At 38.6% G+C, this 22,965-nt stretch overlaps 1 protein-coding gene across 1 annotated transcript; it reads right to left on the reverse strand.

Moving 5' to 3' along the window:
* Positions 1 to 705: 705 nt before the first annotated feature.
* On the reverse strand, positions 706 to 22,948 carry LOC121985202 (acyl-coenzyme A oxidase 4, peroxisomal-like). Its single transcript, XM_042538507.1, has 13 exons — positions 22,794 to 22,948; positions 19,282 to 19,383; positions 6,122 to 6,228; positions 4,229 to 4,306; positions 4,025 to 4,148; positions 3,842 to 3,915; positions 3,715 to 3,774; positions 3,521 to 3,630; positions 3,243 to 3,402; positions 2,813 to 2,889; positions 2,566 to 2,737; positions 2,373 to 2,465; positions 706 to 1,088 (listed from the first exon to the last, which is right to left on the reverse strand). The coding sequence occupies exons 1-13, from the start codon at positions 22,945 to 22,947 to the stop codon at positions 957 to 959; spliced, it is 1,443 nt and encodes a 480-aa protein (XP_042394441.1). The 5' UTR covers position 22,948; the 3' UTR covers positions 706 to 956.
* Positions 22,949 to 22,965: the final 17 nt, after the last annotated feature.

Consider the following 22,965-nt stretch of genomic DNA (forward strand, 5'->3'; position numbering starts at 1 on the left):
AGGACTCAACCACACTAGAGGATTCAACTAGGATAGAAGACTCAACCAAACTGGGATGGAGCAACATAGGCATGCCCCGCTAACTTAAAACGGGATTGATATGGACGATAACATATCTATAAAGAACATGCATTAGTTTCATTTGCTATATGGATATAACCATCTTTCTTCAACACATGATCTTATATCTCTTATTTTAATTTGAATATAATTTACCATGTTGAGCCATTGTAGTTTGTGATCGTATTACCTTGATCATGTGCTTTGACTATTGTGGATTTGTTTATCCGAGAACAAGCACTAGGAAATTAAACAAGTCGATACATTGATTTACACAAGTGTGCTAAAACAAACCAAAACACAAAAAATCAATGAAATTAGTCCCAACGAAATGAATATAAACATGATAAATCAATCTTAATCGTGTCAGCTCAATAAATTTTAAATAATCTGATTATTTTTCACGTATGCAGAAATGCTCGAGTTCGCTGTGTACAAACCAAAGAGACGTAAATCTTATCAATAACTACAAGAAAACAGATACTCTCACCAACTTAATTAGCTGACATCTCTAATATATAAATCAAAAGATCAGTAGCAATCTTCTTTCTTTTTCCACAGATAAAGATGGAATGTCAAAATTTTAATGCACACTCCGAGAAAATCTTAAATTCTAAAACCGGATAGATTAAAAAAAAAACGAGCTCACAGCCTTAAATTTTCATGCATAAAATAAGATGATATTTATTTTATTTTACACATTCAAATTTGATATCTGAAATAACATTTGACATGGAAATAATAATCAAAACACTGGCGATCACAAATTAAGGCCTGTTCTTTTCTACTCCTGTCAGTTTAGTTGCAGGACGTATCTTATCTTCGGGTCCAATAGTGCAGATTTTGATTTATGCCTGGAAAGTTAACAGAGTATGCACTTAAGTAAATAGATAGTATCAAAGACGACTTGATTTCCTCAAAGCAGCAGGTTTAAAGCTAGCGATCCCTGTGATCTCCCTGGCAGTTACCATACTGTTTATATCGTAGGTTCCTTCGTATGTGTAAATTGGTTCCACATCACAAAATGCCTGAAATAATAACCAATAAAGCATGTCAAGTGTGAAGTCTTCAATATCGATAGCACTTACAAGCCAGCTAGCACAAATATTCTCTTACTTTTTTCTCCAGAGGAAATTAAACCAAAATGGCATATTATGTTGTTTGAGATCTTACAAGATACAAAGAACACCTAGAAAATAGGAGTCATCACTAAGACACTAACAATCTTGTTTGATTGACATGCTTGATACTTTTTCATGAAAATGAAATTTCAACCTATAATTTACTATATTGCGTATGATTATATCTGAATACTTTTTCTTAACATTTCACAGTAGAATGAACCAAGATTGAGGAAATATAAAGGCGGAAATAATTTGTAGACTCAAGTAAACATTTCAGATAAGTCACATCTCTACCATGTGAAAATTGGATGATCTCTGAAAGCTACAACAAGAATAACACTCAAAATATAGTTGAGCAGTCGAAAACCACATTAGGAACATGTCGATAAAAATTAGCTGGTTAATATCTCCAAATACATACAGTATCAACAAGAATTTATGTGTCCAACAAAGAACTACTGGATATTAACCTGCATATATTACCCCTTGTGAATTGATATCAGCTGCTAGACCGGCTGATTTAATGAAATCAATCTAGGATCATAGCTGTAGTTGCTTTCTACAATGATTTGTACTTGCACCCATATTAATAAAAGGAGGCCAAAGAAATGCATTAGTAATTCATGAAGGGCGGGCACAGTTCTAAGAAAAAACATTTCCAAACAAAGTTTGCTATTGAATATAATAATATAATATAATACTTATTGTAGTTTTAGAGTTTATGCTGAACAATGAACAAAATAAACTAATAAGAATAAGACAACATACTAACCAGCATAGTTATATACACATGTTTGTATAATCTCAAGAGTTCAATTCAATTCTACCAGTTTGTATAGGTTCAAACCAAACCGTACTGAAATTGATAACTTTACCTATCTTGTAAACCAAAACCAAACAGATAAATCATTTTTTTTTAGTTTGGTTCGAGATTGATTCATCAGTCTAGGAAGGGTTACAGATGCCACCCCTACAATTCAAAAGCACTGTATATTCATGAGCGTATGAGTATATGGACACAAGTAATTCAAGAAGTAAAATATCTTTCAAAGTTTAAGTCCTCTTAAGTTTGCTTAATGTCATCATAAGTTGAGATAATATTTGGACAAAAGTCATTATTAGAAGACAATCATTAGCAAAGAAAAAGAATTTTGTATTCCGTATAATTAAGAGAGAGCAATCCTTTACCTTTGCAACTAGAAAATCAGCCAAAATTCCATTGCCGCCGAGTAATTCTCGCCCAAGGGAAACAGTCTCCCTCGCCTTTAAGGTAATCCATGCCTAAAATTACCAACAAAATCCAATTGATAAAATTAACTGAGTCATTTTAAACTAAAGACAACCGCTTGACGGTGTTCTTTTATATAAATCTAGAATTTACCTTTCCCAAGCTTGCTTGCCCTGCAGTCATCTTCCCAGATTCATACAATTTGCATAGACGCCAACCAATGAGAAGCATTGCTTGAATATTACCAAGCATGCGAACAAGCTTTTCCTGATTAAGCTGAAATGCTGCTAATGGGGCTCCAAACTGCTTTCTCTCTTTCAAGTACCTGTTTTCACTCGAGCCTTTAGTATATTACATACTCTAGACCTCTGCAAAATGATTATACAATTACAGTTCATACCTGTTGCATATATCAAAGACTCCCATCACTATCCCAATTGGTTGCCATGCAACCATAACACGTGAAACAGCAAGAACCTGTTTGAGTGGATAAAAAAACATTCAATAGCAAAAACAAACAATTGAAAAGCAAAAAAGACAACAATGTGCTTATAGCTGTACACAAGATCCTGTAAGCAAATAATCAAAGGGAATATTAAAAAGATCTCCAACTTCATTGACATTGGCTAACACAATGGTCTAATCCTAGGAAATTTCTAAACACAAACCAATTAGTTGAGTTAAATTAGAACATTACAAGAAGTATTATGATGAAGAGTGCATATCTTTCAACAGATAAATCAATTAGTTCCATCAAAATCAAAACAATATCACTATTATAAGAAAGGATTGTCATAACTTCCTTGTTTGCAAGCATTTCAGTGTGTCACCTTGTTTGTGTCTTGAAAGGAGTTTACACCTGGTAACCTATCTTCATCAGGGACAAAAACTTTTTCCAAAACAATATCACCATTCTGAACCATCCTCAGGCCAATCTTATTTTCAATTTTTGTGGTCTTTAATCCAGGAGCACCCTTCTTCACAATAAATCTGCAACATGTAACACAGGCCATTTTCTTTAGTATTAGCTAAAAAAACCTCAGGCTTTCTTGTTGCTTGTGTCATGCTAGGTTATTTTTTGAATCATAAGAAAAAAATTAAGCTTTACCCATTTATCTGGTTAGTACTAGTATTCCTTGCAAAAATAATTAGCAGATCAGCAAATGTACTATTTCCAATCCATCGTTTTTGGCCAGATATAACCCAACCTCCTGAAACCTAATCGAGAAGTAAAAGAAAAATCAAATTTGTTTCATGATGAAAAGATTCAATGTAGATGACATAACTTTTAAGTTTACAAACCTTAGTGGCTATTGTTTTCAATGCACTAGCATCACTTCCATAATCTGGTTCCGTTAATGCCTATACAAAAAAAGTCAGCAAACCACTAACTAATTTTAAATCAAAAGGAACTAGAAACTCATCATACCCAACAAGCTATTTTATCAAGTTTGGCAAGCGATGGTAAATATTTCTCTTTTTGTGCATCTGATCCACACAGTGCTGACCTCAACAACAACAAAAAAAGGTAAGAGATTCAGCCAAAGAAACACACTGTATGATTAAATTAAAAAATTTATATAACTAACTCAAGAAGAAATTTAAATCCCACCAATTGTAAGCATTGCCAACGAAGAATGGACTAAAATAAATGTAGAGCAACTAGCATCGACTCTAGCAATTTCTGCTGTGGCAATAGCACTAGCAGTAATAGAGAGCCCTGGGCACCCATATCCCTGTAGAAACATTGTTTAAATTGTCTTCTGGCACATACAGACTAAGAAGAATCAATCAAAAATAACCACAATATAAATACCTTTATAGTCCCTCCAGCAACACTTAACTCAGCAAGCTTAGGAATAATGTGAAAAGGAAATGCAGCCTTCTCCCAGTACTACAAAAATAGAAGTTCCACCCTTTTAATAAATAGCAAATCTTAGAGTGAATTAGATACACCCAAATTATACCCATGGCCACACTACATCATATGCATAACATGATTGCAATATTAATCAAGAATAGATAATCAATATTTGAGAGTACCTAAAGCTGCACAATCATGGGACCCAAGGAGAGTGACATTTACATCTAGTAATCATAGTAGATGGACAGGATTACAGCAAGTAAAGTAAGCAAAGATGACAAAGTGAGATGCATGTGCTATAATAAGAGAGATATAGTGTGGTCATGGAAGGATCTCTGTGTCAATTAGATTACAATATTAGTGTCACCATCAATTAGTTATTTGAGATAACTACAAGGAATTTCTAGATCATGATAGTTCAAAATCTAGTAACAAGAGTCTCATATTCAGTTTCACACATTGTCATCAATACTCTGGCATAATATTAGAGCTTTATGGCAAGTTTTGGTATATATTAAGGGACCCTTGAAACCCTAATTGATAATCCAGTTTGACCTCCTTTCTACTCTTAACTGCTTGTTTTGTTTGCTTTATGCATTGGCTCTTATATTATTTTCCTTTCTACATTTATAACAAAATATGCATACTCTACACTTAATATTTTCTTGAATTATTTTTGCATAATTTTGTCTATGGATATCAATTGCTTCATTAACATGGTCAATGATTTTACAATTTGCTTAATCATTATTGCTTTCATTGCCATTGTTACGTGCCTTGACACCTATGTAATTTAACATGCTAAATGGGACAAACAAAATGAATACTTAACCAAGATCTAGGTATGGTTTGCAACCACAAGTATGTATTACTGGTGATTACACTTAATTGGTCCTTGGCGAGTGTGCCATGTTGAGCATGCACGGAGTCCCTTTTTATGGCTTCAAAATGCAGGAGGAAAACCCATAGATCCCTAATCTTCGGCCTAATTAAACTATAATGCTAAAATAGAATGATATAGCATATTGCACTATTAAGCATATTTTAATTGTGGTGTTATTTTCTATACATCCTTTGTTTCTCCGCTAGCCCTTTTCTACATTCATATAGCTGCATTCCTGCTGGCTCTTTTCCTTAGTTGATATTCCTTTGCTTTTGCTTCATGATTTACCTAAGGAAAATCCTATGAGAGGTTAAATGATTATTTTGAGACTTATTTGTTACTAGGTTTTCATGTAGATTTTTCATGAAGGCCTTCAAAGGCTTCTTCATCTGTGTTATTCTTCTTTTTCGCATTTTTTATTCTTTTAGTATTATGTAGCTAGTATCTTTAAAGGTTTCAATGTGTACAAATATAATTTTTATCAATAAAATATGTTTTTTTTATTTGCCCCTTTGCATGTTCTAACTAGTGAGCAGCGACGGGTTGTATCATATGCATGCATTTTATAATGCCCTTGTCACATAGACCAACAAGAATGACACAAGTGATGTTGATGGAAATGGTGTGACTGCAAGTTAATCCATCCCTATTCATTAGGGTTAGGAGTCATTTGGATTGTTACGGGTGCCCACCACAGTACTCATGTATGACTTAACAAATGCATTTTTTAGATTGCCGAAAGTGTTTGTTACAATATATAGTGGCTTGAGGATCAAACAAAATTATATTTGGATACAAGTATCTAGCAACATACATAGACTGGCCTTTCATTGCTCTTAGAATTTGTAGAAAAAGTAGATGTGACTAGAAGATATAGCATATAAGTATTTCAATATAATACCAATCACTATGATTATTTGACCACATCACTTCAAGAAATTCCAGACATGATAAGAAGTTACCTCTGCCATTATTGGAGCTACTTCTTTTTCCATTACACCTCGGACTCTTTTACATAAGGCCCTCTCTTCTGAATTCAACAAATCATCAAACTGATAGTAGTCAAATGCTGTAAAAGAGGCTCACGAGATGAGTTGTCTGAAAAATCAGAAAATAGAAGAGAACTTGCAACAAAAATGTATACCATCACATCAACAAACTGAAGTCACAACCATCTGTCATCAAGCACATTATTCTTTATTTGGAAGAGTGGTTTAAAAGACACACTTCTTGATCAAAGGTGTTTTTTCATAATTACAAAGAAAAACTAGTTTTGTCAAACTTCAATGGGAAAACTAAAAAGTAATTGTTGGTGAAAGCTTGTGGAGTGTTTAAAAAAAAAATTGATTTTTTTTCTTATAGGAAACTTTGTCTTTTACTCTTCTTCATTTAGAAATACCCTGTCAATGGCAACTCCAGAAATACTTATTAAATTATTATTCTAAGCATATAATTTGATAGTTACATGATATTCTTGTAAATGTACATTAGAGATGCTCTAAATTTATAACTATGAGCTGAAAATACAAATACTTACAAGTTTATTAATTAAAATCTCATTCATATTAATATTGGATTGAATTCAATTATGTATAATGTAAGAATTACATACAATATAGTAATTATGACTCTCTAACAATGTCCATTTAAGGCATTTACACTCTCAATGTGCTTTTATCACAATTTTACCAAACACTTAAACAATAAAAATCACTTGGGTGTATCAAACAAATTAGCAATTTCCCCCACAACACCTTTCTCAATGTAGCTTTTTTGTGCCTGCAAAAGTTATATCAGACTAAGCCTTAATTTATTCCCACTGCTAAGCTTTATGTAAGATTGTTCATTACTAATACTTAGGTCATTTAGATCTTTTCATGTTTTTACTGATATGAAGGTCATTTCAATCTTGTCAATGTTTCGCATAAAAAATTTTAGTTACTTTACTCCTTATATGATTAATATTTATTTATCTCAACAGTCTATCGAATATTATGGAACTTAGGTCTTGGCTGGTGTGTTTCATATCATCTTACATATTTTGACTCATTTCCTCATCAACTAAGGTTGCATATAATTATTCACAAACAATAATAGTTTTCTATTTTTCTCTCCTATAAACTCCACAGATCTTATGGTTGAAATTTAGTGTAAAATATGACACCCAAATAATAATTAAATAATAGGATTATTGGACAAATAATATTATTGGATTTTTCAGAATTTTTTAGAAATTTTCTGGGATTTAATCGAAGCTCGTATGACATATTTTAAGGGGATGAACCGGTGGGTTTAGTTAAAGGTCTGTTTGAAATACCAATTAAGTGGGAGTTAATTGAGGAATTAACATAAGGTTTAATTAATCTAAACCTATGTGCAATTATAAAACCTATTATTTCCTTTCTCTTTTCATCCGCCCGAACCCTTCCTCCCTCTCCTCTCATCGCGTCGTACACCTTCGCCCTCCTCTGCGCGTCGTCGGCCGACCAAGCCAGTGCTGGTCCTCATTTCCGACGAGCCACAGCCGCAGAGCCACCAGTGCTGATTCCCCTCTTATTTGCACCGACGCCCCTCTTCTCCATCGCGACACCGCGCGGTCCGACGACGCCGCCCCCACCGCGCCACCTGATGGCCGACGTCGACCTCCACCTCACGAGCATCGCCAGCCGGTTGAGAACGGGCCCAAGCATCAGCACTGATCTATCATTGTCTCCTTAGTGTTGTGCCCTAGTCGCCGTGCTCTAGTGTCGTTGATACCATCTCCACCCGACGCCAGCCTTTTTCCTCTCCTGATCCACCGTCGTCGGTACTTAAGGGCCACTCGACGCCGTCACCTCTTCGTGTGAGGTCAGATCGAACGCCACAACCACTGCAAACCCCTCATCTATAGCGTCACCAAAGGTTCTCTTCGGATTACCGCTCCGCACGAGTTATTCTTCGGCCAAAGGGAGGGTCCGAGACCTAGATTTGGCCAAGGTTGTGGTGATTAGCTTTCTGATGGTTGCCTCTTCCGTCCGTGCCCTGAAAATCGAGCGACTGCCGATGAGCCTTTTTCTGCCGACCTCAACAGCCCCTTGCGGTGACTTTGCTTGGGAAAGGAACTGCCGACACATAGGTAAGAGATTTTGATTTTAAGTCTTGAAGTGTAGAGGTTTGAGAATACGGGAGGTGGTGTTTACTGGGAATGATGCATCTTGGCAGTGGCCCTTGCAGTGTTGGCAACTGAATTCCAGTGGTAGAGATCCGACAACCATCCTTCTTGGTAGAGCTCCGACAGCTATGGTGTATTGGGTTAAACAAGGTATGAGTACTGCAATTTCTAGCTTAATCTGAATGAATGCTAGTAGGGTAGCTAATTATGTGGTGGCAGAATTATTACGGTTAAATGGAGATATATTATCAGATTGGGAATGTTGATTCAAGGTAAGCTATGTGTGAAGTTTTGGCTGTATTTCTATGAGGATTTGGAGGATATGCATTTGTATCGGATTATGTTAGAGATGATGTAACCTGCAGTTGCTTGGTTAGTTGTGGATTTAGGTAATTTATGATGGATCGATTAAGGTTTTCCCTAATTGAGTTGGGTTGGATTTAGCTAGTTGTTGTTTATAAAATTAGCTAAATTGTATATCACATTACTTGCAGGACTTTGATTCGAGACGAGCGTCTCGATGTGGGAGTTACGATGTGGGAGTTACATTGGCATGATCTACATTTAAGGCGGGTACCTCTTGACTTATCTTTTATGATATTGTCATTTGGATATGCATAATATTTTATAGCTACAAACAATGATCATGTTTGCCTTTGGTATGTCACTGTTTGTTACCCGTAGCATGTTTCTGTTGGGCGTTGGTTATGTATCCATGTTTACGTTTCATGATTCTTACCATGAGTACTTTAGTTCCTAGAGTAAGTGGCATACCAAGTTTTACTGGATTTAGGACTAGACTCTGGAATTTTTATTATCTGACATGTGTATCTATATTTTTATATCATACCTGATCTGTGTACCTAGACCTTTTGCTTTGATCCATGTATATTGTTGGTACATATGTTATGGAGGTGGATATGTTCAGGACCTAGGTTGTTATACCATAGAGGACCTGTATACCCTAGATCTGTGGATTTGACTTACTTGTACTAGGGTACATATTTTTATATATATATGTGGATTTGGTTCAGGATATTGTCATGCTTAGTTTCATGCACCATTCGCATGATTGCATGCTGCGTGATAAGCTGCTCCATTATTGTAGAGCATATCGCCAGTTTCATCACTGTTCGGTGCTCCGTTGGTCAGCGTAGCACGTCAGTTTTGCTCTGTTCGGTGCTCCGTTGGTCCACTCATGGGTAGTGTGACGCAGCGTGGTAGCACGTCAGGGATCCCTCTCCGTCATGGTGTACCGGGAGATGAGAGCATTGCGCTCCCCCATTTATGGTTTGGAGTAGGAGTATGTGTGTACTCCGACAGCATCCCGTCCACTCGGTCACTCATCAGGAGCAGTGACGTCAGAGTGCACGGTTGTCACAGCCCTACCCACTCAGTCTCACCATTGTGTGTGAGATGACCGACTCGCGTCAGGGTGACCATGTCATTGGCACCATATGCATTTATTATATTTATTTGCTTGTGTTTGCTGCACTTATATGCTGCATTTTGGTGGATGCATTTGTTTGACATGCATACAGGAGGCATATTGTGTATCTGGTTGGATGACCCTTTTGTTTCTGGATAGGAGTTCCTGGTGAGTACAGCTTCCTCAGTTACCTTTCAGTCTTGCATTTTTCCTATATATATTTAGGAAGCTGTATTTCATGTTTATTACTGTTAGATATATCTTACTAGGCATGTCTATTGGTATTCGCTGAGTTGTTGAACTCACCCCCGTGGATACTATCTTTTTCAGGTACCAGGTTGTTTATGGAGTCGCTTGGAGTATCCTGACTGTCGGTCCCCACGTCACATTAGAAGACCAGTCTTCGCATTTTATTTGTGTTTATCGTGGTATATGGTATGTGTGTATTTGGCTTTGTGTTCCGGTTTTGTTTCCGGAGTATTGTGTTGTGGTGTGGTGTAAGCCTAGCCGACTAGCATGTCATATATTTTGGTTTTCTATCGTTTCTGCTGTGTTTTGGATTTTTGTTCCAGCCGAGTGGGTTGATGATATAAACTGCGTGGATGACTTTGTGTTATATTTTTATTACTGTTATTGTTCCGGCCGTGTTGGCCGAGGTATATGTGGCCCTAAGAGCTTTGTATAAATGTTTCAGATTGTCACCCGTACAGGGGAGGTGCTGCCGAAATTTCTTCGGTCAGGGACTTCCTCGGGGCGTGACAATTTAGTGGTATCAGAGCAGGTATATGATACTTGCTATGTGTTCTGGATTTTCGAGATTTATCTGATACCAATTTATTTGGTATCAGAGATCGGCTTACGAGTCTTATTTTCCCTGTGTTTCGGATTTCGTGTTTTGGTCTTCTCGATGTGACTTTTCGGATTTTGGGACCTGGCAGCAGGACATCTCTAAGCTATAGGAGGTATGTTGGTATACTGTTATCCTACATTTTTGTTAGTATATGCACTGTTGACTATTACAGTTTATGACATGTATTAGCACTCTTTACTAGTACCTGTCTAGTTGATATAGCATATATTTTATGTATTAGGTAAACCACTGATGATGATCGACCTTGATAGATATTAAGGGTTACAGTTTCTGGTGATTTATCATATCATGCACTAGTAGTTTTTAGTTTCTGTTATTACTTGTTGGTTAGCAGATTGAGGCACATACCAGCCTCTGCTATTATTAGCTGGGTAGTGGATAGTATCTATATCTTTATGTTGACCTAGCCAGTAGTATACCATTTATTCTTAGTTAATTTCATCAGTAAACATTGATTTACTCTTGTTAGATCGGTTAGTAGAAGACTGATTTACGTTTGTCGACTTGGGTAGTCATAGATTGATATACCTTAATTGCTTATGACGGATTAGTGTATTCTTGATTAGTTAGTAGATAACCGATTTAGTTATGTTGGTCCGATCAGTAGGGGACTGTCATACTCTATTTTTAGAGGTTCGAATCTTTGGATTATTTGTGCTTAGTTAGGTATCTAGAGCACATTTGAGTACATGACTCATACTGACGTGGAAAAGACTGAATTGACCGTATACCATTGTCGATTTTGGTCAGTCTATTGAGGATCGATGTATCCTATTCCATGTGGATTTTAATTTTAGACTGTATGTACCTAGTTGGATTGTCTATGATTGTGTTTTCCTGTATGATCTTTATGTTTGATTTTATTTAGATTTACCCTTAAACCATAAGAGTAGGTAGCATAGGGTTTGTGTGGTAGATTGGATTAAATATGCTGATTTTACATACCTGTGTAGTTTATACACTTGATTATTATGTGATGTAGGAGTTCTATGATAGACGGTTAAATTGCATGTAGTGGGTGTATATTTGTCCAGATGATGATTATTGTGGGTATACATTTCCAGTTATGATGGTTGTGGGTTTCTAGTAGATTATACCCGAGTGGTTAGACGTATGTGTCTGATTGGGTTATTGGAAGTATTTTGTCGATTTAATCTGAGTTATGATATGTGCAGATGTGTTCGGTGTAATATTCGAGGTATCTTGTTCATTATATTTATTCTGTGTATACACTCGTGTCGATTATGATTTGTTGGAAGTATTCTGTTGATTATACTCTTGGCATAGGTGTATATATGTCATGTGAGTGTTGTTTGAGGTGTATTGTCGATTATACCTATGTTGGTATATGCACACGGGTTCGGTATGCATTGTTGGAGGTATCACGATGATTTTTACCACTGTTATGAGTATGTTTGGTGTGTACTAAATGGATGATCATGTTGATCATACCCTAGTTGTGTGTGCACGTGTCAGGGCATTATTGGTAGCATCATGATGATTCTACCTATGTTGAATGTAGAATGTGAGTGTCTACATTATGTTATTGGTTGTATTACCCTGTCAACTAGTTCTCCTATTAGTGGGTGACCGACCCACTAGGATGTTGATAGAGTTGACGATGGATTTGATTTGCTTATTAGGGTGTTATATCCTTGGCTGCCCACAATGATATGTGGTTGAGTGATCTCGTGCAGTGTTTAGTTGGATAGTTTGATGTCTTGGTAACATATGTTTGTTTGTGATAGAGCGTAGTTCCCACATATTTTGGATTGTTGTGGTGGAGCGTTGCTCCCACATATTACAGATTGTTTGTGGTGGAGCGTTGCTCCCACATATTGAGGATTTCTTGTGGTAGAGCGTTGCTCCCACATATGTGGTATTTCTTGTGATGGAGCGTTGCTCTCACACTGGAGGATTTATTCTTTGGTGATTTATGTTGTTGGTGATCAGATTTCCGACTTATTATCGGAGATCTTATGGTAAGAAATGTCTGTGATACGGACATTATGTGTCTTGATTTTACCATTAGGGTTTGGGAAGCCTTAGATGTTTTCAGAGACTTGATGATTTTGGTATTCCCAGAATGTTTGGATCGGTTTCCATTGTCTTTGTTGACGATGTTATGATCTATTTCGGATCCGCGGTGAGTCGCGCACACCATTTTGCATAGTTCTAGAGATGTTTCGATGGGAACATCTATATGCGAAGTTCAGTAGTGCGTTTTGGGATTGTCTTCTGTGAGATTTTTTGGAACACATGGTGACCAGTAGGAGTATACCGTGGTTCCATAGGAGATCGAGGTTGTTACCGTTGGGAGTAGACGGAGTCTATAGAAAAGGCTCGCAACTTCCTTTGTTTGGCTCGATATTTCCGGAGATACGTTGAGGGTTTCTCACGGATTGTTATGCTACTTACACGCCTGACCAGGAAAGACGTGAAGTTCACTTGGACTAAGGATTGCAATATCAGCTTCCAGGAGCTGAAGCGGAGACTAGTGTCGGCTCCGATTTTGGTTTTTCCTTCTGGAGAGGACGGATTCGTGCGCTATACCGATGCATCTCTACAGGGTTTGAACACTGTTTTGATGCAGCACGAGAGGGTAGTCTCCTATGCTTCTCGGTAGTTGGAGGAGCTTGAGAAGAACTACCCGGTACATGATTTGTAGCTGCCATCATCTTTGCTCTGAAGCTTTGGCGACATCATTTATACGGTATTACATTTGAGATTCTCACTGATCATAAGAGTCTCAAATATATATTCACTCAGAAGGAGCTTAATCTCCGACAGAGGAGATGGATGGAGTTCCTGAAGGATTACAATTGTACCATTAACTACCACCCGGGGAAAACTAATGTGGTTGCCGATGCACTCAGCAGGAAGTCCAGAGGGACTTTGGCTTGCCACCGAGTTTCAGTTACAGACTTGGTTCAGAGTTGCTTCGAGTTAGACCTTGAGGAGCAGGGACGGACAGAGCAGGGTATTCTTGTTACCATGGTTGCTCAGTCGTCGATCAGGACGGGGATCCGATAGGCCAGACTGGTGATCAACATTTGCAATTTATAGGCAGCCAGATAGCTTCCGGGCAACAGACCGAGTTCACACGAGACGAGGAGGGTGTTATACACTTCCGAGGCAGATTATGCGTACTTCAGTCTCATCCGGTCTTATAGGAGTTACTTCCGAAGGCTCATCGCTCATGATTTGCTGTCCACCCAGGCGGTACCCGTATGTACCAAGATTTGAGGTGTTTCTATTGGTGGAACGACATGAAGGAAGATATCGCGGATTTTGTAGCTAGATGTCTTGTCTGTCAGCAAGTGAAGACCGAGCACCAGAGACCTGTCGGCTTACTTCAGCAGGTTCCTATTCCTGAGTGGAAATGAGAACACATTATTATGGACTTTGTGGTGGGTTTGCCGAGAACACGAAGAGGTCATGACGCGATTTGGGTAATCGTTGATCGATTAACCAAATCCGCGCACTCGTTAGCGATCCGGGAAGACTGATATTCTGGATCAATTGGTAGATCTGTTTTGCCGGGAGATCATCAGACCACGTAGTGTCCCGTTGACTATTATTTCGGATAGAGACCCCCGGTTCACTTCTCGTTTTTTTTGACAGAGTCTGCAGGCCTTGGGCACGCAGCTCTGTTTCAGTACAACTTTCCATCCGCGGACAGATGGACAGTTAGAGCGGACCATTCAGACTCTAGAGGACTTGCTGAGGTCTTCTGTATTGGATTTTGGAGGCAGTTGGGAGGACCATTTGCCATTGGTAGAGTTCGCCTACAACAACGGTTGTATTTGGCTATCCAGATGCCACCGTTTGAAGCGTTGTATGGTAGGCCTTGTCGGACACCCACCCAATGGGATGAGGTTGGGGAGGCCCAGTTATTGGGACCTCATAGAGCTCAGCTTGAGACAGAGTTGGTCCGTATTATCAGACGGAGGATGTCAGAGGCGCAGGACCGCCTGAAGAGTTTTGCAGACCGGAGTCGGAGACTCTTAGAGTTCTCTACAGGCGACCATGTATTTCTTCGAGTTTCACCCACGAAAGGGGTGAAGAGATTGGCCTCAGAGGTAAGCCAGCTCCGCGGTACATTGGACCTTTCCAGATCTTGGAGAGGATTGGAGCGGTAGCTTACTGGCTAGCACTACTACCGTCCTTGGTAGGCGTGTACGATGTGATCTACGTGTCTATGTTGAGGAGATACCTATCCGACACGACGCATGTGCTGACAGATATCTCAATTTTCGTTCAGCCTGACGTCACTTATGAGGAGATTCCGGTACGGATTCTAGACCGGAAAGAGCGTCAGTTGCGGAACAAGACTATCCGGCTGGTTAAAGTCGGATGGCAGCATCATACCGACGAGGAGGCTACTTGAGAGCTCGAGGATACGATCCGAGCTCGATACCCCCATCTTTTCATTTGAGGTATGTGATTTAATTTACCGTTCAGCATTTATACTCTTTGCCTGTTGTTAGTATTTGCTGATGGTAGATAACGAAATTTGGGGACCAAATTTTTATTAGTGGGGGAGAATGTAAAATATGACACCCAGATAATAATTAAATAATAGGGTTATTGGACAAATAATATTATTGAATTTTTCAGAAATTTTTAGAAATTTTTTGAGATTTAATCGAAGCTCGTATGACATATTTTGAGGGGATGAACCGGTGGGTTTAGTTAAAGGTCTGTTTGAAATATCAATTAAGTGGGAGTTAATTGAGGAATTAACATAAGGTTTAATTAATCTAAACCTAAGTGCAATTATAAAACCTATTATTTCCTTTCTCTTTTCATCCGCCCAAACCCTTCCTCCCTCTCCTCTCATCGCGCCGCACACCTTCGCCCTCCTCTGCGCGCCGTCGGCCGACCAAGCCAGTGCTGATCCTCATTTCCGACAAGCCACAACCGCAGAGCCACCAGTGTCGATTCCCCTCTTATTTGCACCGACGCCCCTCTTCTCCATCGCGACACCGCGCGGTCCGACGACGCCGCGCCCACCATGCCACCTGATGGCCGACGTCGACCTCCACCTCACGAGCATCGTCGGCCGGTTGAGAACGGACCCAAGCATCAGCACTGATCTATCATCGTCTCCTTCGTGATGTGCCCTAGTCGCCGTGCTCTAGTGCCGTTGATACCATCTCCACCCGACGCCGGCCTTTTTCCTCTCCTGATCCACCGCCGCCGGTACTTAAGGGCCACTCGACGTCGTCACCTCTTCGTGTGAGGTCAGATCGAACGCCACAACCACTGCAAACCCCTCATCTATAGCGTCACCAAAGGTTCTCTTCGGATTACTGCTCCGCACGAGTTATTCTTCGGCCAAAGGGAGGGTCCGAGACCTAGATTTAGCCAAGGTTGTGGTGATTAGCTTTCTGATGGTTGCCTCTTCCGTCCGTGCCCTGAAAATCGAGCGACTGCCGATGAGCCTTTTTCTGCCGACCTCAACAGCCCCTTGCGGTGACTTTGCTTGGGAAAGGAACTGCCGACACATAGGTAAGAGATTTTGATTTTAAGTCTTGAGGTGTAGAGGTTTGAGAATACAGGAGGTGGTGTTTACTGGGAATGATGCATCTTGGCAGTGGCCCTTGCAGTGTTGGCAACTGAATTCCAGTGGTAGAGATCCGACAACCATCCTTCTTGGTAGAGCTCCGACAGCTATGGTGTATTGGGTTAAACAAGGTATGAGTACTGCAATTTCTAGCTTAATCTGAATGAATGCTAGTAGGGTAGCTAATTATGTGGTGGCAGAATTATTACGGTTAAATGGAGATATATTATCAGATTGGGAATGTTGATTCAAGGTAAGCTATGTGTGAAGTTTTGGCTGTATTTCTATGAGGATTTGGAGGATATGCATTTGTATCGGATTATGTTAGAGATGATGTAACCTGCAGTTGCTTGGTTAGTTGTGGATTTAGGTAATTTATGATGGATCGATTAAGGTTTTCCCTAATTGAGTTGGGTTGGATTTAGCTAGTTGTTGTTTATAAAATTAGCTAAATTGTATATCACATTACTTGCAGGACTTTGATTCGAGACGAGCGTCTCGATGTGGTAGTTACGATGTGGGAGTTACATTGGCATGATCTACATTTAAGGCGGGTATCTCTTGACTTATCTTTTATGATATTGTCATTTGAATATGTATAGTATTTTATAGCTACAAGCAATGATCATGTTTGCCTTTGGTATGTCACTGTTTGTTACCCGTAGCATGTTTCTGTTGGGCGTTGGTTATGTATCCATGTTTACGTTTCATGATTCTTACCATGAGTACTTTAGTTCCTAGAGTAAGTGACATACCAAGTTTTACTGGATTTAGGACTAGACTCTGGAATTTTTATTATCTGACATGTGTATCTATATTTTTATATCATACCTGATCTGTGTACCTAGACCTTTTGCTTTGATCCATGTATATTGTTGGTACATATGTTATGGAGGTGGATATGTTCAGGACCTAGGTTGTTATACCATAGAGGACCTGTATACCCTAGATCTGTGGATTTGACTTACTTGTACTAGGGTACATATTTTTATATATATATATGTGGATTTGGTTCAGGATATTGTCATGCTTAGTTTCATGCACCATTCGCATGATTGCATGCTGCGTGATAGGCTGCTCCATTATTGTAGAGCATATCGCCAGTTTCATCACTGTTCGGTGCTCCGTTGGTCCGCTCATGGGTAGCGTGACGCAGCGTGGTAGCACGTCAGTTTTGCTCTGTTCGGTGCTCCGTTGGTCCGCTCATGGGTAGCGTGACGCAGCGTGGTAGCACGTCAGTTTTGCTCTGCTCCGTTGGTCCGCTCATGGGTAGTGTGACGCAGCATGGTAGCACGTCAGGGATCCCTCTCCGTCATGGTGTACCGGGAGATGAGAGCATTGCGCTCCCCCATTTATGGTTTGGGGTAGGAGTATGTGTGTACTCCGACAGCATCCCGTCCACTCGGTCACTCATCAGGAGCAGTGACGTCAGAGTGCACGGTTGTCACAGCCCTACCCACTCAGTCTCACCATTGTGTGTGAGATGACTGACTCGCGTCATGGTGACCATGTCATTGGCACCATATGCATTTATTGTATTTATTTGCTTGTGTTTGCTGCACTTATATGCTGCATTTTGGTGGATGCATTTGTTTGACATGCATACAGGAGGCATATTGTGTATCTGGTTGGATGACCCTTTTGTTTCTGGATAGGAGTTCCTGGTGAGTACAGCTTCCTCAGTTACCTTTCAGTCTTGCATTTTTCCTATATATATTTAGGAAGCTGTATTTCATGTTTATTACTGTTAGATATATCTTACTAGGCATGTCTATTGGTATTCGCTGAGTTGTTGAACTCACCCCCGTGGACACTATCTTTTTCAGGTACCAGGTTGTTTATGGAGTCGCTTGGAGTATCCTGAATGTCGGTCCCCACGTCACATTAGAAGACCAGTCTTCGCATTTTATTTGTGTTTATCGTGGTATATGGTATGTGTGTATTTGGCTTTGTGTTCCGGTTTTGTTTCCGGAGTATTGTGTTGTGGTGTAAGCCTAGTCGGCTAGCATGTCATATATTTTGGTTTTCTATCGTTTCTGTTGTGTTTTGGATTTTTGTTCCAGCCGAGTGGGCTGATGATATAAACTGCGTGGATGACTTTGTGTTATATTTTTATTACTGTTATTGTTCCGGCCGTGTTGGCCGAGGTATATGTGGCCCTGAGGGCTTTGTATAAATGTTTCAGATTGTCACCCGTACAAGGGAGGTGCTGCCGAAATTTCTTCGGTCAGGGACTTCCTCGGGGCGTGACATTTAGCTGTGCCAATTTTTGGGTGTGATAACTTTTTTCCCCAATATTCTGAATCATAAAGCACGAAAGACCATAAAAAATATTTTTAAAAAATCATTTGATGTTAGAAACAAACAACAATCACGAACAATATACTGAACAAAATCTTGAATATAAAAACTTCAAAACTATGAGCTTGTAAGAAGTTAAGAAGAAGCAAGAATATAAAGGATACCACAAATTTCTAAATAAGATGAGAGATGGTTATGACCTATGGTGAAAATTTTGGATATAGTATACTCTGATAGGACTATACAGAGTCAGTTGCTTGGGGAATCTTCTGTGATCCTCTCATAAATTTCATCAAGATCCCCAACAAAGACATGCTTATATAACCCAACCCCCATAACTAAAAATAACAAAAGATTAACTCAACTTCATGTAATGTAGGTAGATAGTAGTGTGAATGAATCCCATGAATGAACCATCTATCCCAATATACCTACCAACTAAAATTTTAGGGAGATGAAAGTTATGCACAAGTTTTCCCTACTGAATCACTGAAACAGATTGATCCAACACTAGCCTAGACGGCTAGACCTTATAAATTCTAACTACAATTGTCTACATATTCCCAATGAAAAAGATGAACTACAGCACTTAAGGATTTGAATGTAGCATTTATTTATCCTTAAGAGTTTTTAGACCTATAAAAATTAGCAAGAAGTCACTACTTCATGTGTTTTTAATGTCAAGACTTTTCATTCAAACCAAGACAACATATCATGCTCAACATGAAATTAGTACCTGTCGATCAAATAAAGGAAAGGACTATTAAAAAAAATGCATGCTAGAGTAAATAATAATCTTACATGCAGGAGGAAAGATTGATGCTGGTGTTGCTTGAGGAAATGCAACTGAAAGCTCTAGTGGGGCTCCAGATTGTGGATCAATGGTACCATTGGATTGATCACCTGGTAAGATTAGAGAAACAACTTCTCAGATTATTGATATCATAAGAAAACTTACGAACTACTATCTTGATAGAGTACTTAAATATCCAGTCATGAAGCATCATATATTCAAATAACAAATATTTAAAATGGCAACACCTTATCAGACATGCAGGACACTTTACGATCCCCACTGAGAAAGATTAGAAAATGAATTGTGGAAAACTAGTTTATGCATAGCAAAAGTCAAGTAAATAATTAATGTCAGGTATCCAATACAACAACTACCAAACCTTATTCCACCTGGTACGGTCGGCTATATGAATCCTTTTATGTCATTGGGCTCTATCCCCTACTCTATTATCTTTTATATTTAAATAAATTTTATCTTGTTTTATTATTGTGAACCAAGTCTTTTTTTGGCATTCCTCTTCCTCGTTTGATATACACATTTGTGATAGTTTCACATTGTCTAAGTAAAGCATTTATTGGTCGTACATGTCCGCACCATCTTAAACAGATGCAACATCAACTTTCTTTCTAATATTTTTATTTCTTATCCTATCAATTCTTATATGCCCACACATCCTTCTGCTTATATGCTCGAGTCATAACTCAACATTCAACTCCATATAAAACAACAAGTCTAATCGCCATTTTGTAAAACCTTCCTTTAAATTTTAGAAGTACTTTACGATCACAAATAACACCTGACACTCTTCTTCATTTCAACCATCCCGCTTGTATTCTATGTAAGACATCTCTCAATCTCTCCATCCTTTTTGTAAAAATGATCTTAAATACTTAAAACTAAAATTTTGTCCTTACTCTACTAAGTCTAAAGTCTTTCACTTTTAGCATTTCCGGCCAAGATTCGACTCCTTCACATGTCTCATCTACCAAAGCAATATCATGCACTGCGGTACCATTTCTTGGATGTGTCCAGTGGATTCATAATCATGTACTTAGAGTTGATAATTGATGCAATCCTATCTTGATAGGAAGTGTTTCGGTTAATTAGCCTAAAATCTTCATTTTTAACATTATATCCTCGTACATATCCTTAATTGGTTTAATATATGATATGATAACATCTCTCTTTTCTAGACTTCTCTATATAATTTCTCTTGGGACTTTATTTTAAATTTTTTTCAATAATATCATATGTAAGTTTGCTTCTGTTGTCAATACTTTTCAATTAGTTACCTAAAGATCCACAAAAAAACACGATTTGATGTGTTAACCATTGTAGAATCTTTAGATTACACAAAGTAATAAGTCAAACAAAAAGTAGCATAAAAAACACGATTTGATGTGTTAACCATTGTAGAATCTTTAGATTACACAAAGTAATAAGTCAAACAAAAAGTAGCATAAAAAACACGATTTGATGTGTTAACCATTGTAGAATCTTTAGATTACACAAAGTAATAAGTCAAACAAAAAGTAGCAGAGAACTTCAAATTTAGTGGCTGTTGAGATACCAAAAAAAAATACAAAAAAAAGGAGTTTGAACAAAGCTTCATCCTGGATTAATGTAACTCTTTCCATGTGCATATACATGGTGCAATCAATGCCTTAAGGTGGCGTTCAACTAACTTATTTTGGTGTGGTTGACAAAGGATTATAAGTTAGCTTTTTTACTTGTTTTATTAATGTGTGCGTGGAGTTTGCAATGGCTTGGTAGCATGCACATGGAGCTTGCGGAGCTTGAGTCGTTGAGTTGCCTTTGTCGCAACCAAGTTAGTTCAGTTCAAGGCTCAAGAGGTTTGCGAGTTTAGAGAAGGATATTATGGGACAACCGAGTGAGCTCCTCAGTGACCATAGGACGAGGAGATTGGGGCTAGTTCTTTATCTTTGGAGTCAAAAGAGGTGGACTTCGTAGGTGATAATGAAGGCAGGCATGGGAGACAAGTTGTGGGTCTGTTGCATCTGAGGGATTGAGGTCCTTAAGAAAAGTGATCTCTTAGACAACATAAAGTTATGACAGCCAGAAGATAAATCAGATAGGCTTGATTGAAGGCCTTCAACCGAAAAACTTGAGTTGTCTAATTAAGATCTTATCCAACCCAATCAATTGGATGCATGATGAAAAAAATCATCCTGGTACACGTAGCTATCGTCAATGCTAGATTCCTGAGAAATGGTTGGGACACATTCAATCTATCATACGTAGTCTTGCCTTGTATTGTAAGAGGTTGTTTCCACGACTTAAACCCGTGATCACAAGGTCACGACAACAACTTTATCATTGCGCCAAGGCTCCCCTTCGGCTGGATGCATAATAAGTTGACTAAAAATATTAACCGTCAACTAGATGAAGACTTAGTTGATTTTATCATTGGTAGATAAAGATTTCTTGTTTGAATATCATTCGATTGGTCGTTGAGTTGACTAATTCCAACCAAAAGCTATCAAAATGAGATCTTTTATCTTTATTTGGATGCAACCTTGTTACTAAAAATAGGGATGCAAGGGAACATCGAATAAACAACTTATCCACAACAAGCATTCACTTTTTTGTGCTCATTCTAAGGCTTCTGGTGCTTATGTCAGGTAATATCTTCCCTGTGCTTATATTTTATATTTACAAGACAATATTTTATATGAGGTTTCTCCACTTCTCTCAAAGGAGTCTTTCATAGTGAAAATTTCCATCTTGATCCATCTATCAATCGCAAGGTCATGGAGTAGTACTTGAAGTCCTTGCTTGTTAGCATTTGTGCTTTCTCTCATTATTTTACATATCCACTTATCTCAATCTTTATATTTAACTTTGTGCGAGAAAGAAATTTTGTTTTTCAGGTTGAGAGCTATTCACCTCCATTTAGTGGATACAAGCTTGGTTGTTTTAGATCAAAAGCTATTCATCCCCTCTAGACGCACAATGATAGCAACATACACATAGTGTTTAATCAAAAAGAACTTTTTGACTTGCATTTGAACAAAGATATGGAATCCATAATGCCAGGAGGTTCATTAGGAGATTATTACGGCAGTGACAATTAGGACATGAAAAATCCTCAAAGTCTCCTAAGCCCCTTATCATCAGATCAAACTCCATTTATCTGACTGAACCCATGCAATTGGAACCATAAAATAAACCAGCCGTTTCAACCTAACGTGTCTCCCGTCGACTAAGATCGATCACTAAACAAAAACACATCGAGTCTTTAAAAACCTCAAATCAATAAGATGGCATATGCGATCTTACACCGATCTTAACCTAAACCAAACGGAAACACATGACGTCTGTCACGACTCCATGATGGAAGTGAAATGGGATCCTCCACTTCCCTGTACTACTAATCACAGAAGATCAAAATTCATATACTAATTCCAAACCAGATAATCCGTACTAAGTGCAAAATACAACATTAAGAAATCAAGAATAACCATCAGATTCGAGGAAGGAAAAGGAGGAGCCTGACCTCGTCTGGAAGACGCCATGAAGCTGGAACACCGAGGTCCGTTGTCAAGTAAGAAAGACGCAGGGAAAGACAGACGGACGCGCAGGGAAGGGGGAACAAAGACCAGATGGGAGTGTTGTGGGACGGTGTGAGGTGCCCATCGCGATGCTGGCATGAGTAATGGACGGTGGAT

This window comes from Zingiber officinale, chromosome 5B, assembly GCF_018446385.1.
Source record: "Zingiber officinale cultivar Zhangliang chromosome 5B, Zo_v1.1, whole genome shotgun sequence".
Taxonomy (NCBI): domain Eukaryota; kingdom Viridiplantae; phylum Streptophyta; class Magnoliopsida; order Zingiberales; family Zingiberaceae; genus Zingiber; species Zingiber officinale.